Raw genomic sequence first — 21,926 nt, 5'->3', positions numbered from 1 at the left:
GTTATACAGAACTCAAGAGTTTAATTTAAAAAAAAAAAAAAAAGAAATATCCAATAACATACAAGATCGCATATTCTCGCAGAATAAAAACTTCTGAGTTCTATATACAGCACTCCCAAATTGTACGCTGCTGTGAAAAAACAAAACAAAACAAAAAACAACTTGACCAGTTACCCAGGTCACGCTGGACACACCCATGAGACCCATCCTGAATAAGCGAGGCACTCCTGTTAGCCCACGATTAAAGACAATCTTGCATATGTACACATTCATAAGATTATGGACCTGCAGATAAGGAAATGCGCCCGCCAGATCCTTGAGATATCCACTAAGAACTACCAAGAAAAAGGGGGGTGCATTTAACAGAAAGATCACTTTAGAAATAGACTGCCGTCTGTTCCAACAAGGAGGAGGAGGAGAAAAATCATTCGTCTGCTTTATTTCTGGCTGTATAACTAACCTTGTACAGTTGTGGATCATCACAATCAAATGCAGAAAAAAGCAGCACGCCTGTGCATCTTTGGGCTGTCACCAACACAAGATGCCAACAGAACAAAGCAGATGACGAGTTTTCAGTGTAGCTGCTGGAGAAAAGTCTGAGCGTGCCATGTTGCGCATTAGCAGTGGCAGTCACAGCGGTAGCAGTGTCATTTGGCACGCGTACGTAACTAAAAGTACACAGCAAAGCGAGTAGAGGAACAACCGCTACCAAAACAGAAGCAGAAGCTGTACACATATCTAATTAGACAGATAAATACAAGATCCCAGCGGTAGGAAATTACTCATATTTTGTAGTGTGTGACCATTAAGGAAAGAGAGAGAGAGAAAACGTTGATTTCGTCAAAACAGAGTGTGTTAGCCATTTATGGAAAATCTCACCATAAAGTGTCCTGATATGATTCCAACAGTTCCTTTTTAATTAGTTTAATTAGTCTTTGCTCTGACCTCTGAGAAAATACCAAAGAAGCCACAGTCTCAAAGAAAGAGAGCATTAGTGTTGTCCAAGCAAGCTGCAGTGCTGATGGAGTGGTTTTGGAGTCAAGTGGTCGTAGTGTCACATCCGGCTGTCCACAGAGAATGCAGAGCATCAGTTTTCCATATGGTTTCATTCGAGGGTTTGAACTGCAATGGAGGAATGTAACAGAGAGACAGAGGGAGGAAGAGAAGCTGCAAGAGAGTGAGGGATGAAGTTTAGTCATGTCGGTAGTGTAGCGGTAGTCCCCCATTGTCAGTTCAGCAAGGGCAGTAAGTGGGAGGAGGCTGTCGTCTTGTGATGCACACAATCAGTTTTTCTGCAAGAGAAGAAGAGGTACAAGCGTGTGAACGGATCACATGGAGCGGCTAAGAGCGAGGCAGCCATGCCTGGGTGGAAAGAATCACACTTTAAAAGAAAAATTAATTATTTAAAAAATACAATACATGATAAAGGGTGCGAGTAAAAACGTTACTTAACATTGGACAAAACGAAAAATTACAAACTGTGCAAAAGCAGAGGTAACAAAAAATATGTGTATAAGATCCAAGGAACCACAAAAAAGAAAGATTTGACACTTTTCACCAGCAGGGGGAGCAAAACAGTCTAAAAATAGTCAAATGGAAGCTCATTAAAAATCCAAATCACAATTAGAAACACACAAATATTCACAAATCTTACTGCAAAACTAATATTAGGCCATGCGGTGAGTTGTGAGAGCAGCCAGTGGGACACACATACCATGCGGTGACATGCAGTGTGACACAGTGGGTGTAGCCTAACCATCGTAAGAATCCATTAGAGGCAAGGAGGCCTGCCTCTCCCCATACATCCCTCCCTGGGAGAGAGAGACAAAAAGAAAGAGGAGAGAAGGACAGATAAAGATGAGGAGAGAGAAGAGTCCAAAGGAGTGGGTTAATAAAGAGGGTTTAGTGTGGAAATCCAAAGAGGAGGTGAGTAGACACAGAAGGGGGGAAAGTGGAGGGAGTTCAGGATGACGAAAGAAAGAAGAGTTGCGACATGTTAGTGAAATGTTAGATCCTGTTTTAAGGTTGGAAAAAAAGGGACAAGGGTGAGAAATAACGCGCAAGATAAAGATCAACTCCTGTGCTGTACCGAGACATGCATGAACATGCTGCCTGTGGGTGTGTGTGAGAACATGTCCATTCACACGGTAACTTTCTGGGAAACCAGTGTGTGAAATTAACACGATTAATAGTTTTTGCCCTTTACATTCTTTGAACAACAACTTGAGCAGCTTGTCAGATGGCGCCTAAAGTCAGGTGAAGCACTGCAGCTATAGCACAGCTCGGTGATTTTGGCTTCTTGGATCAGCAATCCTCAACCCCAAAATATTCCATTTATAATCCAAAACAACAACAAGGTGTGGACTGGCTAGATAACTTTAAAAATTAAGTGAGCGTTACGTTACATTGGGGTCAGGAGAGAGATGTAGCAAAGAGCATGTTAGGAGTGAGGCAGTAAATTCTCAGTAAAGGCGCAGACATGCGGGCTTATGTGTCTAGGCAAAGGTGTGAGGAGTGTCAGTGTCATGAGGTTGGCCGATACCTGATCTAAATCTTTGTCAGTAGGTCCGAGTGTGTTATCCAGAGTGTTCCTTCTCCCCGTCTGGTCCAGTGTGGAGTAGGCATCTGAAGAGGAGAAGCACGTGTTTAATTGGTACTTCCAATAAATACACAAAGGGTGTAGAATATGGAGCTGGCAGGAAAGAGAAACAGAAGAAGACCGCAGAGGAGATTTATGATGTCGTGAAGGAAGACATGCAGCGGGTTAGTGTGACAGAGGAGGATCCTGGGGACAGAGGCAGATGGTCCGCTGCGCTGACTCAAAGGCAGCAGCTGGAAGTCAGTGATGACTTGATGCCAATGAAAGCAAAGGCATGTCGGACAGCTCTTCTGTCAGTTGTATCTGTTTGTGTGTTTTGTGTTTGGACACTTGCCTGGTCCCATGTCATTCATTGGAATCATTTCCCGGTCACTTTTACCACCTGTGTGTCAGAGAAATATTAAAACAGTCAGAAATACATGCATTGCTCTGTAATTCTAAAGAATTAAGTCGAGACAAATACATTTTTTAATGCAACCAAAGTGCTCAACAGGTAAAAAAAATAAACAACTAAATAAATCACCACAACTAAAACAAAAGTAAAAGCAAATGTCCAGATTCAGTCTACTTTGAAATTCAAAGAATGAAACTGTGTTTTTAAATCAGTACTAAAAATGTCCTGTGTTGACATTGCATCAAAAATTGCCACACACTTCCGGCGGCCCGGTCCCTTCTATACCTTAAGCCTGACCTCAGCACTCAGGGAGGAGTCAGGCAGGTCCAACATACACAGTAAAAAACAAAAACATGCGAAAAACACTTAGAAAACTGACTGGGAGGCGGTGCAGATCAAATATGCTTTCACTATTCTTGAAAATTCCCCATGTGGCAAAGCTGTAAATGCAATGAATCCAAAGTTGGCTGAGATGAGTAACTCCATATCTGCAAACAGCCTGTTATCATTCTGCACAATCAACTTCCGAGGTGCAGTCATGCAGAGGAATCGTTCAGACTCAAGTTTAGAGACGGAAATTATGTGAAACTCTGAATAGATACTTAAAGTGCCAATTTGAATAACAACTGACACCACTACACAATTTATTTTATAAAAACAAGAAGACTGGTAACAATCATTACACTGAAACCGTTTAAGCAAAGTGGCACCTATTTTGACTCGTACCACTGACCTTTGTCTATAAGCGGCAGAGTGCTTTCCTCATATCCGTTGGGTTTGTTGGTGGGAGGGTTTAAGTTGACCATGAAATCTGTCTTCTTCCAGCCATCCTTTTCCAAAGTGCGCCGCAGGTCCTTGTAGCCCCAAACTGTCTGCAGCACTAGGCCGGCTCCACGCACCTCCCGATCTGAACGATTCCTAAAGACGAGAGGGAGAAAAGTGCAATTTATGAAAATAACCCGTTATCACAATTTCAAGATGCTCTAAAACGTGGACAGAAAAAATTATCCAAATGATCCGTATCCATCTGTCACTGCGTACCCATCCTTGTTGATGAGCACCAGTCTCTCGATGCCATTAGCAGCCCTGAGCGTCTTGGCTGCTTCCACACTGGAGCCCAGCACCTCATGGAGCGTGCTCAGTATAGACACCACCGTCTCTTCTGACACTGCTCGCACTGGCTGACTCTGACCAGCACCAGGCAGGTTATTTACCAGGTTAGGCACCGCATGTTTACCTGACAACACAGGGAAGATTAAGATTGCAGCATACTTACAACTACTGACACTGGTATGTAATAAAGCTGGGGATTTTTTTTAAAACTCTGGTTAAAACGTTTTCACTGAAGCTCAGTCACACAAAGAGTTAAATGTGTCACCTAGTAGCTCTTTGTTTCGTCCATCAATGGCCAGGTTGCGAAGGGCTCCGGACATGGCTCGGACTACGCGGTCGTTGTTATGAGCCAGCTGCTCCGTCATCATGGATAAACCTTTCTCCCTGCGCACCAAGGCACGGATGCATCTGCCATACTACAGACACACAAAGTGCTCTTATTAATTTAGAAAACCATCTTGACGACCATTGCTGCTAAATCTCGTGCTTGGTTTTTAACAAACTTTTCACTCAGTGGGTTACCGTTACCTGTCAAACGCTACTTACACAGGGTAAAATAAGTATTGGATACATCACCAATTTTCTAAGTAAATATATTTCTAAAGATGTCGCTGATATGAAATTATCACCAGATGTTGATAACGACACATCCACTCCACACATGCAAAGAAATCAAAGATAGATGTTCGTAAATTTAATTTTGTGCAATAATGATAAATGACATAAGCAAAACGTATTGAACACACCGACTGAGGCTATGTCCACACGTACACGGGTATTTTTGAAAACGGAGATTTTCTGTTTTCGTTTTAAAAAATAATCCCGTCCACACGTAAAGGCAGAAATGAAGGAAAACGCTGCTAGGAACATGCCAAAGCAGCAGGTGGCGCTATATTCCTAACCGTGCAGAATTGTTGGCCAATCAGAAGTCTAGAAGCCTCGGTGGGAAATAGTAAACAAAGCTGGGGCATAGAAGCAGAACCAAGTCGTATGTGTGGAGGGACAGTAACTGTGTGTGTGTGTATGTAGGCATTTAAACACTGCAGAGAGAACAATTAACAGTATTGTAGAAATTCATTTCACCGAAACAATAACATGGCGCACAGTGTGACGTCAAAAAATGCGCACACCTTTGACGCTGCGTTTTCTGCGTTTTTCTCGTCCACACGTAAATGCAAAAACGGAGTTTTCAAAAATCTCCATTTTCAGTGACCAAAAACGCCGTTTACGTGTGGACGAAAGGTGCAAACGCATAGAAAAATCTGCGTTTTCAAAAATACCCGGGTACGTGTGGACGTAGCCTGAAATTCATTTAATACTTGCTACAAAAGCGGTTGGTGATGTCCGCTTTGAGACGTCTCCTGTAGGGAGAAACTAGTTGCGGGTGTGATTTTGTGCCAGTCTTCCACACAAACGGTCTTTTGAAATCTAAGCTTTAGTTCTTTCTAAAGGTTTCTAGTTAGATTCAGGTCAGGCGATTGGCTGGGCCATTCTAGCAGCGTTATTTTTCCTTCTCTGAAACCAACCATGAGTTTCCTTGGCTGTGTTTGGGAATATTGTCTTGCTGAAACCCCCCCCCCCCTCGTTTCATCTTCATCATCCTGGTAGATGGCAGCAGATTTTAATAAAGAATATCTCAGTTTCCATTGATCCTTCCTTCAATCATATGAAGCGTGCCAGTACCATATGCTGAAAAACAGCCCCATACCGTGTTGTTCCCACCTCCAAACTTCACTGCTATTGTGGTGTTTTTGGGATGAGTTGCGGTGCCTTTTGACCTCTAAACATGGTGTTTATTATGGCACCAAAAGAGTTCCATTTTAGTCTCATCTGACCAGACTACATTTTCCAAGTATTTCACAGGCTTGTCTAAATGCTGTTCACCAAACTTTAAACATGCTTCAACGTGTTTTTTCTTCAGCAACGGAGTCTTGTGTGGTCAAAGTGCATGCATGCCATGCAGTTGAGTGCATTACATGTTTTTTAAAATAATTTGTACCTGCTGATTCCAGGTAGCTTCCCACAAGCGGTCCTTTGCTCTCTGACAACTTTTCACTCTTCTGTGTGAAATCTTGTGGGGAACATCTGGTCGTGGTTGTTTAAATGATGGTGAAATGATGGGGCCCCCACTGTATTATGGCTTCAACAGCGCATCATGAGCAGATCTTAATTTTGACTAAGTGGCAGAACTGCTTTCTAATTACTGATAGATTTCAGGCGTGTCATGATGTTCCACACCTCCCTTTCTTCAGGAGTTCAATACGTTTTCCCTCTGTTATTTCTAATTATTGCACATAATAATTTAGGGACACCTACGGTTTGATTTTTTGCATGTGTAGACGGGATGAGCTGTTACCATCCAGTGAGTTGTTGCTTGTGGTGTAAGAGAACTAGCAGCTCTGAGACCCTCTCTCTAAAGCTGAACCCAACCTTCAGAGGAAGCTTGTTTCTGCTGCTTTGACCTGTAGCTCCAGGCCATATGTAAGCATAGGAATGTAGATCAACCAGTAAACCAATACTTCAGCTCTTTAGGTGGAGTGTTGACTAAACAAATACCACTGTGATTTTTCTCACGTGCACAAAGTCAAAATAATTGTGTGTTAGATTACAGATAACCTCAAAGAACAGACAAATCTAATAGAAATCCTCACAGAGTGTTTACTAATGTTCCTGAAATAGCCTTTGATTGCAATGACTAATGCTAAAACAGCACCATTTATTCCGACTTCCCAACCTGGTTTATTTACTTAGCACATAAAGTTCTGGTACAGTAAAATCGAAAAAGATCAGTATAGATGGCAGTTCTTACAGTCCAGTGTCCAGCGCACAGGTTCTGAATAGCTCCAGCTGAAGCTTCCAACACTGTGGCGTTTTGGGACTCCTTTACCAGAGACATGTAGATGCGAACCACCTCCGGCTGATACAAGAGCTCATAGCCTACAGGAAACAGGCAGAGAGTGGACACGTGTGTGATGGGAACATTGATAATGTAACAGGTCCTTCATAAAGAAATAATCTTTCAGGAGTATAAAATACAGACATATTAATTATTAAACAATATGTGCAGGGATATGTTAAGTAGTAATTCTTGAAAATCAAACAGGATAAGTGTTCCTGAATGTGGTATCAAGATGGAGTGATATCTGTTCTTTATCCAAGTACACAGACTGTTTTCTTTATGCCGCCCTCCAGATAAGAACCAGGGTTTTAATAGTTTTGCAATTTTCATTAGTTTTTATATTTATTTAGTTTTGACTTCAGATTTTCAATTTTATATCAGTTTTAATTAGTTTTTACCAATTGTTTGCTAGTTTAGTTTAGATTTTTTTGAAAATCTGTAAACTAAACTTCATTTTCACCCTTGACTATTGTATGACACGCACACATCAATGAAAACTAAACACATTTTTGCTATAAATTCAGTTAATTTTAGTTAGTTTTGTGAACACTCATTATAGTTTTAGTTAGTTTTCCTTTTTTTGTTTTTATTTCCGTTAACGAAGATGTTTTTTCACTTCTAGTTTTCGTTATTTCGTTAGTTTTTGTTAACGATAATAACCTTGATAAGAACACAGCAAACGTCTATACTATCATCAAGCCGATAGGCGCTCGGTAAGGGCTTCAGTAGAGAAAAAAAAATGGTGCCCAACTGTCTGCTCATTAAGCTCCAAAAGCCTTGGACAGAAGATCTTACTCCAAATATTAACTCTTAAAACAGCAGAGACGATTGATAGAGAAGCAGAAGACTCAGGAGGAGCCTGACCACTATCACATCTACATTTGTCATAGTATAATAAATCTTCCTTTACATCGACCCCTGCGATAGAGAGAACGTCTCTGTTGTGGTGTCTTGAAAGCCTCTTAAAGCACAGCAAGTCCAATCAGAGAAAAGGGCAGAGATCCCGTGTGTGTCTACTCCTAATCTCCCATGAAAAAGTGCACAACAACAACAGCTCTTTCCAGAAGCAGTTATGATAACGTATGAAATCGAAAATGACAAGAGAGGCAGAAATCTGCAAAACTTTCAAAAAGCAAAGGCTGTAACTCATTTCCTTTACTGTCCCCATCCACTTCCTGTCTTTCTTTTAGCGCTCATATTGGCTGCCCTTACATGACCACTAGAGCAGGGCGATATGACCAAAAATATTTATCACGATATACATTTGAAAATTTGCGATAACGATATAACTGACGATATAATTGACACTAGACAAAATACTTTACAACTCCACAACTTTATTAGTGCAAAAAACCCGTCAATGTATTTTCACTTAAACAAGCAGCTGTTTTTTATGTGCATTAAAGTTATATAAAAATGTAACAGTGGAAATGCAAATTCCTTGCTGACAGTTTAACCAAAAGGCATTTCCAGTGGAAACTGGTCGACATATTCTCAGCATAACCATGTATAATATCCACAAAACTTAAAAAGAGGTTATACACACACAATACGGTAATATTATGTTGAAGCACAGTACGTATCACTCTGCGAAGCACCTGCCTAATATAGCCGTAATGCTCCGACAATCCATCAAGCGGTGCGGCTTCGTAGCTTAGCGAAGTCATTCTAAAACATTTGACAGATTTTCGAGCGCCGTGTACATAAAATCGTTTCGAGGTCAGTAAACACAACCAGAATTCATACATAAGGCACACGAGATTATAAGGGGCTCTGTCGATTTTCAGAAAAATCAAACGATTGATTTTAAGTGTGCCGTATTTTCCAAACAACACGGTAATAACGACGGCCCGCTAGCATGCTCTACCAAAAATAGTGCTTTGTTGTGTATCTGATGGACGAAAGCTAAACCAGTTCCACCACTGAAGTTGCAGCATTTTTAAAAACCAATTCTGGTTCATCCGTTTCATTTAACGATCCACTTTCGCTCTTCTCATTCTGCGTAGCCGCCATGTGCGTATGTAAACATAGGCACTGCGCATGCGCGTTTTACCCATATTCTATCGCGATATTTCATTTTCCTATCGTTGCCCAAAATTCCACCGGTATTACCGTGAACGGTATGATATAGCCCAGCCCTAATGACCACTCTGCTCAACAGGACATCATCTCATGAGTATTCATGGTCCAGATTTAGATTTTTGTCCTGTAGATTATTCTAAGCTGTATTGCAACAACAGTCGTATGTCACAAAATTCTGTTTCCAAATTCTAATTACAGAAAGTATATTATAAACAATGCATCACCAATTGCTGATGCATTATTGCCATTTGCAATCAAAAAGAGTGGTCCTCTGAGTCCATGTGGATGGAGCGAGGTACAGCTTACATCAAACTGTGCATGCAGCAGCAAAGCCAGAGCAAACTACATTTTCAGAAGTCCGAGCGCTTTATCAGTTGACAAGGAACATATTTGATGTCAAAAAACCACCAAGTTTACCTGATATTTGTAACAAATAAGAGATAACTCAGGTGTACTATGACATCCTCTCTACGTGTCTGCCTGTGAATGGAGCTGTGGCAAACAGTCACCTAAAGGTGGATTACGTCTGAATGAGAGACCGCTGTCACCACAACACGTTCAGTGTTTTCTATAAAGGCTTAATTCAATAAAAGGTGTTCATAGAGCCTTTGCTTACCTTGAGCAGGTGAGGTCCTTTTTGGAATGTCTATTGTATCATCAGCCGTATCCTCATCTTTCCTTCCTGGAAGCAACATTAAACATTAACATCAACAAAAATGCCAAAACAATCTGCTGTTGACACCGAGTGTGACGGCTTTTTCAGACTGACACATGCGCTGTTAGTACATGTGTTCTGATTTGGTTAGACACGTGCTCTTCAGGGCAAACACGAAGATTTAAAAACTACAGTGCACGTTCTACAAGTGTTCCACTATTAAGAAATAGGGCATGTCAGCGCTAGTAAAACATTTCTGTTATCTAAGCCATGATCCTACTGCACCCACTCCAAGACAAAAGTACAAAGCAGAGGTAAAGTGCATAGCCAGGTAAAGAAAGCTTACCTTTGGAAAACCACTCATCTGCAGCCAGGCCGAAGGAGGATGTAGGGCGGGAGGGGAAAGAGAAGAGCAGCAGAACAGGAGGAAGAGAGAGCATTTAAGTAAAAAGGAAAGCAGCCGTAATTGAGTCACTCAGTAAACACCTGTTTACACCCCAAAAGCAGCACTGCCACCACACAGAATCAGCATGTGACATGCCATGTATGAAGGCTAGATAGAGCAAATGCAGGGAAACGCCCAAACCAAACATGTAATTTCATATTCACATAAAATTGTACAACAAATGTATTAATAACGTACACGTGTAGAGTAGCTACAAACACAAAATAACTACCTGGGGGCTGCTCTATACCTCACCTGCAGCAGCCTGAGTTAAGTTGTGCCCTACCACCTCCCCACTCACTCTTATATCATCAGTCACTATCTTCTAAAAGTAAAGAGTCAAATCAGAAATAAAGGGAGAAAAATAAAACTAAAAAACGAAACATTTGACATATTTATACCAACATTAACACGTAGTTGTTGCAATTGACTTTGTAATACAAAGCCAGCAAATTGTAGTGGGGGCTGTAGTCGGACAAAAACAAATCAATACTCTCGGTGAAACACAAACAGAGCAGCTGAAGAGAGGATAAGATTTCTCTAAAGGGGGGAGGGGTTAACATTCCTGTGCTGATGACTGGCTTTGTTTGTGTAAGTGTGTTTGTCTACGATTGTGTGTATGTGCAGGTATCAGCTCAGTGAGATGATGTGACCTCACCGAATGCTCTCGATACTGAATGAAAACTACGCTATCGCTGTCTAAGGCACACACCTTTGCTCTTGCGGGAACCGAAGCAACTGCCCTTATTGCTGGAGTAGGCGGGGCCTTGGTGGTTTGGTGTGGCCTCCAGGTAGCGCTCGGGGTTGGGGATTTCACGGTGCACTTGGTAGGACAGGTTCCTCAGCAGACACACACAGTTCTCTGTCAACTGCAGAGATGGAGAGAAAGTTAAGAATCAAAATGCCGCCTTTCTCTTTGTAAATTCACAGGTAAATGTTACCGAACACACAAAAGCAACAAGGATCAAACAAATGTGTCCACATACCTTATTGTCCACATCTTTACAGTCAATCTGGGACTTGACAATGTACATGAGCGAGTCGACCAATCCCGTGCACTCCCTGAGCTTCCTCCTCGCCTCACTTCGCTCTGAACTCACATTTCTTTAATCGAGAGGAAAGTTTAAAAGAGGAGAAACAAGAACGCAGATTAGAAAAGGTTAAAGGGGAGTGGAAGGAGTCTGCTATAGTGACTACAAAAGGATTCCAGCACATAATGCCCGAGCACACCCCCATTGAGTTTGAATGAAACTCCTGTTAAATGTACTAGTTTACAAAGAGAGTACAGTTCGACAAGATCGAGTTACATCTCTGGGCCAATTTTCTCAACTGCTCTCTGACTCAGCCGCACTTAAAAGATTCAAGAGAGCTGGAAAACTGAGTGTCGTGGCCTTTCGTCTTTTATGTTTCCCGTCGGCAGACACACCCTTTCACATAATACCAGGACACATTCTCTTTCACTGCACAGGGCACTCATCTGACTTCACTACATAGTCTGAGAAGTTTATTTACATGCTGCGGTAGGCAGACGTTTAAAATAAAAAATGCTGACTGAATCAAATCAGGACTGCGGCAGGAAAAAGAAAAAGTGTGTCCCGGTTTCCAAAAAACGACGCTTGAAATTTGCTAAACTTATTTCAAACAAACAGAAAAAAGCAAGACGATATCTATTTACAAATGTAAATAAAATAGTGTTTGACCCTAATCCTCTTCACTAACCTTAGCTATAAAAGAAGACACATAACAGGGCGATCGTGGCTCAAGAGTTGGGAGTTTGTCTTGTAATCGGAAGGTTGCCGGTTCGAGCCCCTTCTCGGACAGTCTCGGTCGTTGTGTCCTTGGGCAAGACACTTCACCTACCACTTCACTTCACCGCCATCGGCCAGATGGCGCAATATGGCAGCCTCGCTTCTGTCAGTCTGCCCCAGGGCAGCTGTGGCTACAACTGTAGCTGCCTCCACCAGTGTGTGTGAATGGGTGGATGACTGGGTGTGTAAAGCGCTTTGGGGTCCCTAGGCGGGACTAGTAAAAGCGCTATACAAATATAGGCCATTTACCATTTACATAAGGCAGACATGTGTGCTACTGTTCACGATATGCCTGGATGACTTCTGAAGCCATAAAAGTTTAACTCTGCCTTCCATCTGTCGTTTAGAGTTCGACAGTGAAGTGACACGAAATCATAAAGTGAAACTAAAGGTTAGGTTTACAGTCACAGAGATGAATATTTTCAGGGAAATCCACTAAGTATTAAAACTTAAAGAGGAATTTCCTGAGTAAATACAGTCATTAAATGCTCAGAAAACAAGTTCTCTGTCAAAGATCTCCTACAAGCGTTGAATTGGAAAATGGCTTTTTATGGCTCTTTAAACAGAAATGACACACTCATCGTTTCAATGACCCATATGTAGATAGTGGCTACCACATGCCCAAAACTGGCTATAATTTATACTATAATTAAGGCACTCACATTGCTGCGTATATACATATCCATTAAGGCGAAACAAACTGCACTCATAATGACCTTAAATTAACCATTAAACCCAGCAGTGCAACTGAAGCTTCACTGACACAAAATCTCTGCACAACACTCCCCGTCTATTTGGCAACAATGAAGAGAGCGTTCTTGTTTGTCTGAATATTGTTAAGTGGAATTAGAAATGGACAAAAGCTTGTAGGAGTGTGGCATTCCCACTCCGTGTGAGCTCTACTCTTCAACTGGTCTGAACAATGTGAGCGGAGAAACTGCAGAGTTTGGCTGCAGGAAGGCCAATTACAACTTGTGCTACAATTGTCTGGGTCAAAGGCCGTAGTGACCCAGCACTATGTCACAAACATGCTAGTACAACCGCCCAATTTTTAAGAGATTGTTTAGCTCTGGCATCTCCTGCGTAATGTCAGGCTGAAATTTTGAATTTATTTATTTAAAAAGGGACAGTGCGGTTTAACATAGTTCAAATGCAAGACGTGAATCTGATGTACCGCACATATGTTTATAGCTACTGCTAATTTTCAACAATTTTCCCGTGTTGGGCTTACAATCTAAATAGATACATTTTACAATAAAACAGACATTTTCATAAAACCAAATTACATCATAAATACAATTACAATTAATAGACAATAATTTAAAATAAAATTAAAATCATTAGTTAAAATGACTACAACTTTGATTTCCCTTTAACCACACTTTAAACTTCAATGTAAAGGATCTAATGTCTGTAATCAATTTGATATCGGTTGGAAGTGAGTTCCACAGATGGCAAGCCTTTATAGAAAAAGCTGACTGACCGAATGTAGATCTGCGAAATAATATCTTGCAGTTGCCGTTCACCTTACTCCTAGTAACACGATTACTATCTTGTCTCTGGATGTATCCATTGAGACATTCTGGGGCCATCCTATTTATATATTTAAAAACTAATTTAAGAAAACACAGATGATTAAAACTCTTAAAACTAAGTAGATTATATTTCTTTAAAATGTGACAGCGATGCCACCGAACAGATTTTTTATCCATTATTTTTAAAGATCGGTTATATAAGGACACCACAGGCTGAATTGTAGATGGCGCTGCTTGGGTCCAAACTGTCATACAATATGAAAAATGAGAAAATATCATAGAATGCATAAATAACTGAGCTGCTGAAGTGGGTATATAGTGCCAAATTAACTTAAAACTCAACAGGTGACCCCGGAGATATTTTCTTCCCCCCTTTCTCACTGTCCCTCTCCCCTTCTGTTTTTCTTTTCCTTCCTCTTTCTTTCTCCCGTTCCTATCCCTCACTCATGTCTGTCCCGTCTGTAACAACTGAAAATAAAATAACAAATAATAAAAACAAAGGTCGATCAAATGGACCAATACGGCAATGCCATGATGATCCATTTGGCAAAATAAATCCATTGGGTATCCTTGTTGGTCTTCAGACAACAATTCGGACGGCTAAAGAACCAAATGGGACAGGCAAAAAAAACAAAACAAGGACGTCAAAAATAAATAAATAAATAAAAAATAAACTTAAAACAATTCAGATGCTGTCCAGAACCATTTCTGTAAATACTGAACTTTTTAAATCCTCAAGATAAGATGCGTTTCCACACCTGCGAGTAACAATTTTATAATTAGACTTAAGGCTGAGGGAAATCCAAGATAACAGAAAGACAGGCCTGAACATACTGTTTATACTAGAAAAGTCAATGCCCCACTGTCCTCTGCTTGCCCCCCTCCCCGTAATCTCTGAAATTCCCTTCCTGTCACCCCACCCTCCCCTCCTGATAGCTCAGTTACTGGGCAATTTTTCTTTTCTTTGATATTGATATATAACTGACGTTTAACCCAGAAGTGTTTATATGTACTAGTAATTAGAGTACGAGTCTTTAACATGAAAAATATCTTTGATGCATCACTCCAATATACTCACTTTTTTAAGTCTGAATTTTTGAATCTGCTTGGAGTTTTTGTTCCTTCTACAGAAAAGATTGTTTTAATTAACCCTTTAAGACCTACCATAGAACCAAGTCCGCCAGAGCTTACTTTATATTTTTACATGTTGTAGAGCCATTTTTGGGAGCATTTCAAGTTGCTATACATCAATACAACTGTTATAGCCCATATTTTAATAATATGTCTGCATTAAGTGCATAGTAACTACATTAATTGCAAAAAGTGCAATAAACTACAAAAAAATTGAAAATCATTTTTGGTTTTTTTTTACATATATTTCTACTTGGAGAAATTTAAGAGGCTTATCCCTCAAAACTTTAAATACAAAAAAGTTGCAAAAAATAGTTTACAACAACAGGAAATTTATTTTGAGTGTCTTCATAGTTTTATTTTTGAGATACACCAATTTTTATATACTGCAGGAAAAACAAAAAACAATCCTATGATGCAAATTTGCAAAGAAAACAGCATGTGCATCAAAATAAACTATTTCCAGCAGTGCAATTCGAGTTCTAAGCATCCCAGAAACTATTCAGAAAAATCAAACATGACTTATAAAAACACCAGTATAGGCTTTTAAGGCCTACAAGTAAAAAAACTACATTTTCTGCGAAAATTACATCACTTCCGGTTTCGGCCAGGAAATGGTGGACATGCGATCGTTCGCGCTGACGTCTGTCTCAATGTGGGAAGTGTTACGAACAGCTGATCGGATCGGCAAAGCGTGTTTCTGGAATATTATGTTTTTGTTCCTGCAAGCGCTTTTTATGCAATTTTTGCAAAGCTATATGTGGAAGGAAACCGTGACCTAGGACAAGCTGATGGCATAAGATGTAAGTTCAACTCCTCCGGTTTCATATGCAAAAAAAATTATTTCGCTAGCTTACGCGGTTCCGGTTCTACAGGGATTTAAAAATAGTTACGCAAAACAGAGCGTGCCCGCTCCGACCGGCTTCAAAGGGTTAAAACACACTTCTACTACACATGTATGTATTTACACATAGCATCTTATAAAGGCCAAGTAAATAGAGCTCTGATTTTTTTTAAAGAAAAAAGTTTTGAGTTTAATCTGACTGAAGACATTTGTCTTCAGTATTTTTTTAATTATGACTCTACCATCATTCTCCATATTCACTTTGCCTACTCCATGATGCATTTCCTGCTCTTCTGCTCTGTTAGCTCATCATTGCTTCCATCCTCCCTCACACATCCCACTGCTCTGTCAGTCTGTTGACCTGGCAACTTTCCACTTTCTTTTCCCAGCTACATATCTTGCTTCTCTAATGTTGCTTCCATCCGTCCTTTGCTCCATACCTCAGGCAGCCTGCTGTGTTGGTGAGGGCAGTCTCCCATTCAAGATGCCTGGGCTTGCAGTTTTCCTCCCCACCACCTGCTCCGTTGCTCCCTCGCTCCCAGCCCGAATGGGGAACCATCACCTCGTCGGAGAGGGCGTGCAATGCGTGGTCCACAATCTCCATTTTCACAGAATCATGAGACGACAAGTTCCACAGCGTTCCTTCAGGGGACAAGAAAAAGAAAATGTTTGTTTTTTTTAAAAACATACAAAAAACAAAAAAAACAAAGCAGACGAAAAGATTCAGTGAGAATTTTGCACTTTTCCTGCAACTGATATCACTGAGAAATTATTAAAACTTTGTAAATATTGTTTTCTAATAAAGCACAAATATATTATTACTATAATGGACTCAGCCTTTGTGTGGTGGCTACACATGCTAGTGTGACTGGTCCCAAAGGAACAAGGAAGAGTCTGTGCTGCCTGACTCAACAGAAATGATTGGAATCACCCAATGACTGATTTTTGCACATTAGTATAACAGTTGTCATCAATATTGGAGTACTGCAACACCTCGGTGTGTGACAGAAAATAAGAAAATATGCAATACACCCACTTTATTTCCACACAAGTTTACATACATCCTACAGTCAGTTCAGGGTTTTTCTTGGCTCAAGCAGGCTTTGTGGGGTGACTACGCTGGCTTACTCAAAAGAAATATAAGTGTTTTTCTTTTAAATCATAAAAACTTGAGTTGAAGCCTGAGTAAATTAAACATTAAAAACACTGGTTAAAGATTTATCACAGCCTTCGTGAAAATTTCTTTGGGGGAGGGCCAATGTCGTCCATGAGTGCCAACATTTTTTATATGCAGGATATACCCCGTGGACTATATTTTGATCATCATCAAGTCTTCGTGTGTTTTAAACTTAAAAGTACTGAAGGTTTCTGCAAACTCAGGAATCCTATAGCAAATTAATAAACAGCCCTTCCAAAAAACATTTTAAAAACGCTGGGCTGGCTAATGAGTAAGCAGGAGCTACGTTATTTCTTTTTGGCACAATGCCATCTTGATGTGGCTTTTGATCCCTCTTAGGTTCAAGACATTGTCTGTCCAAGGTTCATTTGATTTAGTTTTGGTTGCATCACTCCCTCCCTTTTTCTGCCACACAAGACTTTTTCCCCCCGATAGTTTTTCCATACTTAGCTACCAGAAGTTTCCATGGAAAACAAAAGCCCACCAACTTACTATTTTGGTTGGGCAATGTGGAGATTTGGTCCCAGAGGCAGACAGAGCTGCACTGTGAAAGCGAAGCTAACATCACTGTCACGTTAAACCTTGGCAGTGTCATCAGTTCTACAGCCACAACATTATGAAATAAATGTTGATTGCACAATGAAAAGCAACAATGTAGCCTATTGCCCATTTAAAATGCACAGTTTAAATAAGGTTGTATGACATGTATTAGTACAAACGTTGACCCTTTGTTAAATAGACAATCTGTTTTAAATCCTGACCTGACAAAATTTCTCTTTCCTTTGTGTACATTTTATATTAAAGTTTATCTTGGTGTAGGATTTTGGAGATTTTGCAGGGAGCTGCATGGTTCTTGGTGTTCTTCCCAGTTGGCTAAATGACTTCTGTTGGGTTGCAAAGTCATGTCCAATAGCTGTCCAACTGGTGGCAATTGTCAGCTTTATCTAGTATGAAAATCTAAATTGGCACACATTAACTAAATTAATAATAGCCACCTTAACAAAAGTAAACAACCACACTGAACAAGACTGAAAACAGAGCCCAGGATCTCTATGCACCGTGTACCTGTGATAACGTCCGTCAGATCCTGGTCATGAGTCTTCCTCAGCAGCCTGATCAGAGCCGGGACGCCATCGCAGTTCTTGATGGCAATCTTATTGTCTTGATCTTTGCCATATGAGATGTTCTTTAGTGCGCCGCAGGCTGCGTAGTGAACCTGTAACATACACGAGCACAGCTTAATGGGCCATCAGCCACGATGGAGTGGTACTTGAAGGCATCGATTTCAAATGCATGGAGAGCGCTAGCAAGAAACGGTCATGACCTCGAAGCTGCACTACACGCATTAAATAGGTCTTCGCAGAGCTCCTCATACGAGTAATTACTACAATTAGTGGTAAATTAGCGGGCTAATTAGTACACATTTACACATTAAAGAAATGTTAAAGGGGAGCTATTACGCTCATTTCAAGACTCATAGTTTTGTTCTTGGTCTCCACTAGTGTAGTTTTCATGATGGACAGTTTAATTAATTATATATAAGGAAACTTTTTTTTTTTCATCCAGTTGCTCAGTTTTACTGGATCCTTATATATTAATATTTTTCAGAGTTAGGGAAAAACAAACAAACAAAAAAAAAAATCCCTATTCACACTGCCAGTGTTCTGGGAATCCATCCTACCTCACAAAGTAGGGTAGGATCGGGTAGGAAACACACAAACCCAAATTTACTTCATTTTTAAAGCCATTGTGAATATTTGTTATGGTTAGTCAGAAGTCACCGTCACATTATCATACGGGTAGGACGATTTGCCAAAGTAGGACAGTTTCTCAGAACACCGGTATTACAACAACAGAAGGTGTGGCCGATGTATTTAGCCTTAAGTAAAAAATATAAGGTATGTCTAAAGCTGCTAAAGTAATAAATGGTAGCAAACTAAGCTAACAGTTTATCTGCATAAAGACTATTTGTAACTGCGTTATATTTCTATTTCTAAATGTGTTTCTATTGTGGTTGAAATGCAAACAGCCTCTTAATTTCACTTTAATGTGGCTACAATTCTTTCTGACAACAAGGAAGAATCATCATTGGGGATGACCACAAGCTAGCTACTCAACTTATCCAAGAGAAGTGGCCTAAATTTGAAACTTGGCATCTTTAATTTGAGCATCCACCTTTATCACAGTACATATTTGGTTACAATATCAGATATTTACAACATGGTAATTATGGTACATAAATATACAATACTTCAATAATAGTATTTATTACTGCCATTATACCTCAACTATTACTTTGTTTTGTGCATTTTGTCTGTATTAAAACTTGTATGTATTATATAATAATAAATGTATGGCTAATAATGTGAAAACCTACAGAAAAAGAAGAATTGCACAATGGTTTGCAACATTAGAACATTTGTATCTCATTTATAATCAATGGTGGTGAACTCTGGTGTGTATGACAGAAAAAAATAAAAAGGAAAAATGCAATACTTCCACTTCATTTTCACTAAGTTAACAAACATAGAATTTTTTTCTCCGCTGTTGCTTTGAAAGTTGTAATAGTCTGCATTCCTGGACCATTTTTTCATTATATTATACTTAATGTGGACTCGTTTTTCCATACACACAAACTTATTGGATGGACTCTTTAAAACCACTTTCAAATGTTTGGAAGATGCAGTTGCAGTGTGACCCATTTCCTCAGTCAGCAAGTTATCGCACACACACACCAGACTTCAAACCTGTCACTGGCCACGGAGCATGAAATGTGAAATTAAGATGCTTCTTTGCCTCGGGACTGGAATGCATGATGTGGTTTCCTTGGTAGTGCCCTTACAAACATCAGCAAAATTTTGCCACAACTAGACCGAAATGAAAGGGAACTGGAGAAAAACCACTGAATGTTTCGGCCCAAACCGGATTTAGAACAAATGTCGCCCTCCAGGATTTGAAGTCCAATACATGCAGCTTGTTTATAGCTCACATTCATTTGGTATTACAGGTAAATCTACAGTTCACCTTGTCCTCACAGTTTAAGATACACTTCATCCCTTAAGCTTCGCTTTTAGCCCAATCATAACAACCTTGCAGAACAGCAAAGAGCGAACAGAAAGCCTTGGAGAAAAACAGCAAACTGACCTCTCTGTGTGGGTTGTCGAGCATAGAAACCAGTGCTGGAATGCCTTTCATACGACGCACATCGGACTTCACCTGCAAATCAAAAGGAGGGACACAGTGTGAATGGGCATTTGTTATATTATTTAAATAGAAACCATGCAAAACAATTATTAAATCAAGAATGAATAGACAAGCAAGGGCCCAAAACAAGGATACAGAGTAACAAGTGAGAGAAATCATTGAAAAGACAATAAAAACCTCAAGTATTTTAATCTGTGAGGGAATTTCCCATCAACATTGAGGGGAAAAAGCATGCACACAAAATACAAAACAAAATACTTCTTAAGCCCTTGGAAGAATCAAAAATGGCTCTGTCAGCTCGTGCTATTTTACAAGTTATTATCTCTGATTTTGCCGTTGCTTATATTTATAAAGCTTAGTGACATGCTCAAAGTTTAGCTCTGGTCTGTTCTATTTGTTTTAAATCATTCCTGCACTGTGCAAACTACCACGAATTAAAATTAAGTGAGGGAAAAAACATTTTAGTTAGAAATAGAAATGAAAACGACACTTTTATAAAAGATGAAAACCAACTGAAAAGATATCATGTGCTTACAAGATGTGCTTTCAACATGACTTAAAGTCCACTACTTAAAAATCAGCCCTGTACAAATCCAGCTGACATAATAATGAGAAAAATGAAACATTAAATCTAGTGAAAAAAATAATATATAAACATATAAAACCTTACAAACTTTATAACGGTGAAAAAAAATGAGATTGCATTGTTTTCGGATCCTTTACCTTATCATTCTTAAAGGTGAGATGCTGCAGATAAGCAGCTGCGTTGCTCCTGACGGGATCCAGCCTGTAGTTGAGCATGGCGATGACCTCAGGCAACTCTGGCTGACGCCAGCCACCGGGGCCAGGGCCTTTCCTTAGAGTGCTGTCCAATGAAGCCATGCTCCCTCTTTCACCCTGAGCCAGTGGCGCGCCGCCACCCCAGTAGTAATCTCCTGCACCGCTAATGTCGCCATCCAAGAGGCCCTCATAGCTCCTGAGAGGAAAAAGGAAGAGATCTGTAAAGGCTGGCACTAAAATATATTATGGAAAATCAAAGATCACACAACTTACCCGGTCCTGCGAGGCGGAGCACGAGGGTAAGCATGGGGGTTGCGGGGCACAGTGCTGTAATGCATTGGAGGTGCCATGCCATAGTCGGGCTCATCGAAGCCCATGCTGCGTTGGTCATCTTCCAGACCGTATGGCTCTGGAACAAACCTTGGAATGGAGGAAAGCTCCATACCACTTCCCATAGGCCCAACCTACACAGAGACAAAGACTGTGATCCAAAAACAACTGAAACTATGGCTGCACTCTAAAATAGATTTTCAGTGGCTTGTGTCTGAGCTTGGAAACTCAGACATACACATTATGATAACAGTACAATTAATTGGTGGGAAGGGAATGTTGGAGACAGTTTGAATTCCTTCTTATGTTCTCGCTGTCTCGCCAGAAAAATGTGTCATGTGTAAAATTCCTGCAAAGTAAAATTCTGCCAAGAGACAAGTGCCAGAGTAAATTGGGCAATGATTGCTTAACACACCTGTGGCTGAGCAGCATAGGGGTCCAACTGGTTCCTGCTGGGGGCTCTGTAGTTGGGATCTAGAGTCCTATACCCATCTGGATGAACCGGTCTGGAAAGGAGGAGGAGGTTGACAATGAGACAAAACATTATCATGGAAAAGTTTAAAAACAATCTGCATGCCTTGAAGCCTAGATAAACAGGAATTTCATTGAACATGTTACCTGTAGCGATCATCCATGTGAGCTCCCCTGCTGAGGCTTGTATAGACCTCAGATGGAGGTCCAACGCGGTAGTCGTCATAAGGTCCCACTGGAGGTCCGTAGTGGTAGTTTCGGGGCACAGTTTGAGTGGGGTAGTCCATTGGCACAGCAACTCCAGGGCCCTGCCTGTAGAGTCGGTCGGCGGGTGTAGTGTATCCACCTGTCACGGAGCCTCCATCCATTGACAGTGTGTCTGACACAGAAGGGATGACTGTGCGGGTGGTGGTAGTCTTTACTACTTTCTTTACCTTAAAAGGGGATGACAAGACAGTA

The 21,926-nt window shown here is 40.5% G+C and overlaps 2 protein-coding genes across 8 annotated transcripts in view; one reads left to right on the top strand and one right to left on the bottom strand.

Annotated features, from left to right (window-relative positions):
* LOC146516248 (perforin-1-like) overlaps positions 1 to 21,926 on the top strand; it is a 579,062-nt gene that overhangs the window by 432,823 nt on the left and 124,313 nt on the right. The gene's annotated exons all lie outside the window — the stretch shown is intronic.
* The window catches only part of ctnnd1 (catenin (cadherin-associated protein), delta 1), a 35,420-nt gene continuing 13,525 nt past the window's right edge, over positions 32 to 21,926 (bottom strand). For 5 of the 7 annotated variants that reach the window (XM_085163395.1, XM_085163401.1, XM_085163397.1 and 2 more), the window contains 19 exons: positions 21,615 to 21,901; positions 21,412 to 21,502; positions 20,940 to 21,130; positions 20,610 to 20,862; positions 19,827 to 19,898; positions 17,748 to 17,898; positions 15,946 to 16,147; positions 11,174 to 11,291; positions 10,900 to 11,056; positions 10,089 to 10,106; positions 9,704 to 9,769; positions 6,916 to 7,043; positions 4,372 to 4,522; positions 4,035 to 4,230; positions 3,727 to 3,911; positions 2,934 to 2,981; positions 2,543 to 2,625; positions 1,757 to 1,811; positions 32 to 1,292 (listed from right to left, as the gene is read on the bottom strand). In XM_085163395.1, coding sequence (XP_085019521.1) covers positions 1,234 to 1,292; positions 1,757 to 1,811; positions 2,543 to 2,625; positions 2,934 to 2,981; positions 3,727 to 3,911; positions 4,035 to 4,230; positions 4,372 to 4,522; positions 6,916 to 7,043; positions 9,704 to 9,769; positions 10,089 to 10,106; positions 10,900 to 11,056; positions 11,174 to 11,291; positions 15,946 to 16,147; positions 17,748 to 17,898; positions 19,827 to 19,898; positions 20,610 to 20,862; positions 20,940 to 21,130; positions 21,412 to 21,502; positions 21,615 to 21,901 — 2,511 coding nt within the window. In that variant the 3' untranslated portion in view covers positions 32 to 1,233. The remainder of the gene's footprint in view (positions 1,293 to 1,756; positions 1,812 to 2,542; positions 2,626 to 2,933; positions 2,982 to 3,726; positions 3,912 to 4,034; positions 4,231 to 4,371; positions 4,523 to 6,915; positions 7,044 to 9,703; positions 9,770 to 10,088; positions 10,107 to 10,899; positions 11,057 to 11,173; positions 11,292 to 15,945; positions 16,148 to 17,747; positions 17,899 to 19,826; positions 19,899 to 20,609; positions 20,863 to 20,939; positions 21,131 to 21,411; positions 21,503 to 21,614; positions 21,902 to 21,926) is intronic. The other 2 variants (XM_085163399.1, XM_085163398.1) reach the window with 2 other exon arrangements.

The sequence above is a fragment of the Neolamprologus multifasciatus genome, chromosome 6 (genome assembly GCF_963576455.1).
Source record: "Neolamprologus multifasciatus chromosome 6, fNeoMul1.2, whole genome shotgun sequence".
In the NCBI taxonomy this organism is placed as follows: Eukaryota; Metazoa; Chordata; class Actinopteri; order Cichliformes; family Cichlidae; genus Neolamprologus; species Neolamprologus multifasciatus.
This window is presented reverse-complemented; position numbering and strand designations above follow the sequence as displayed.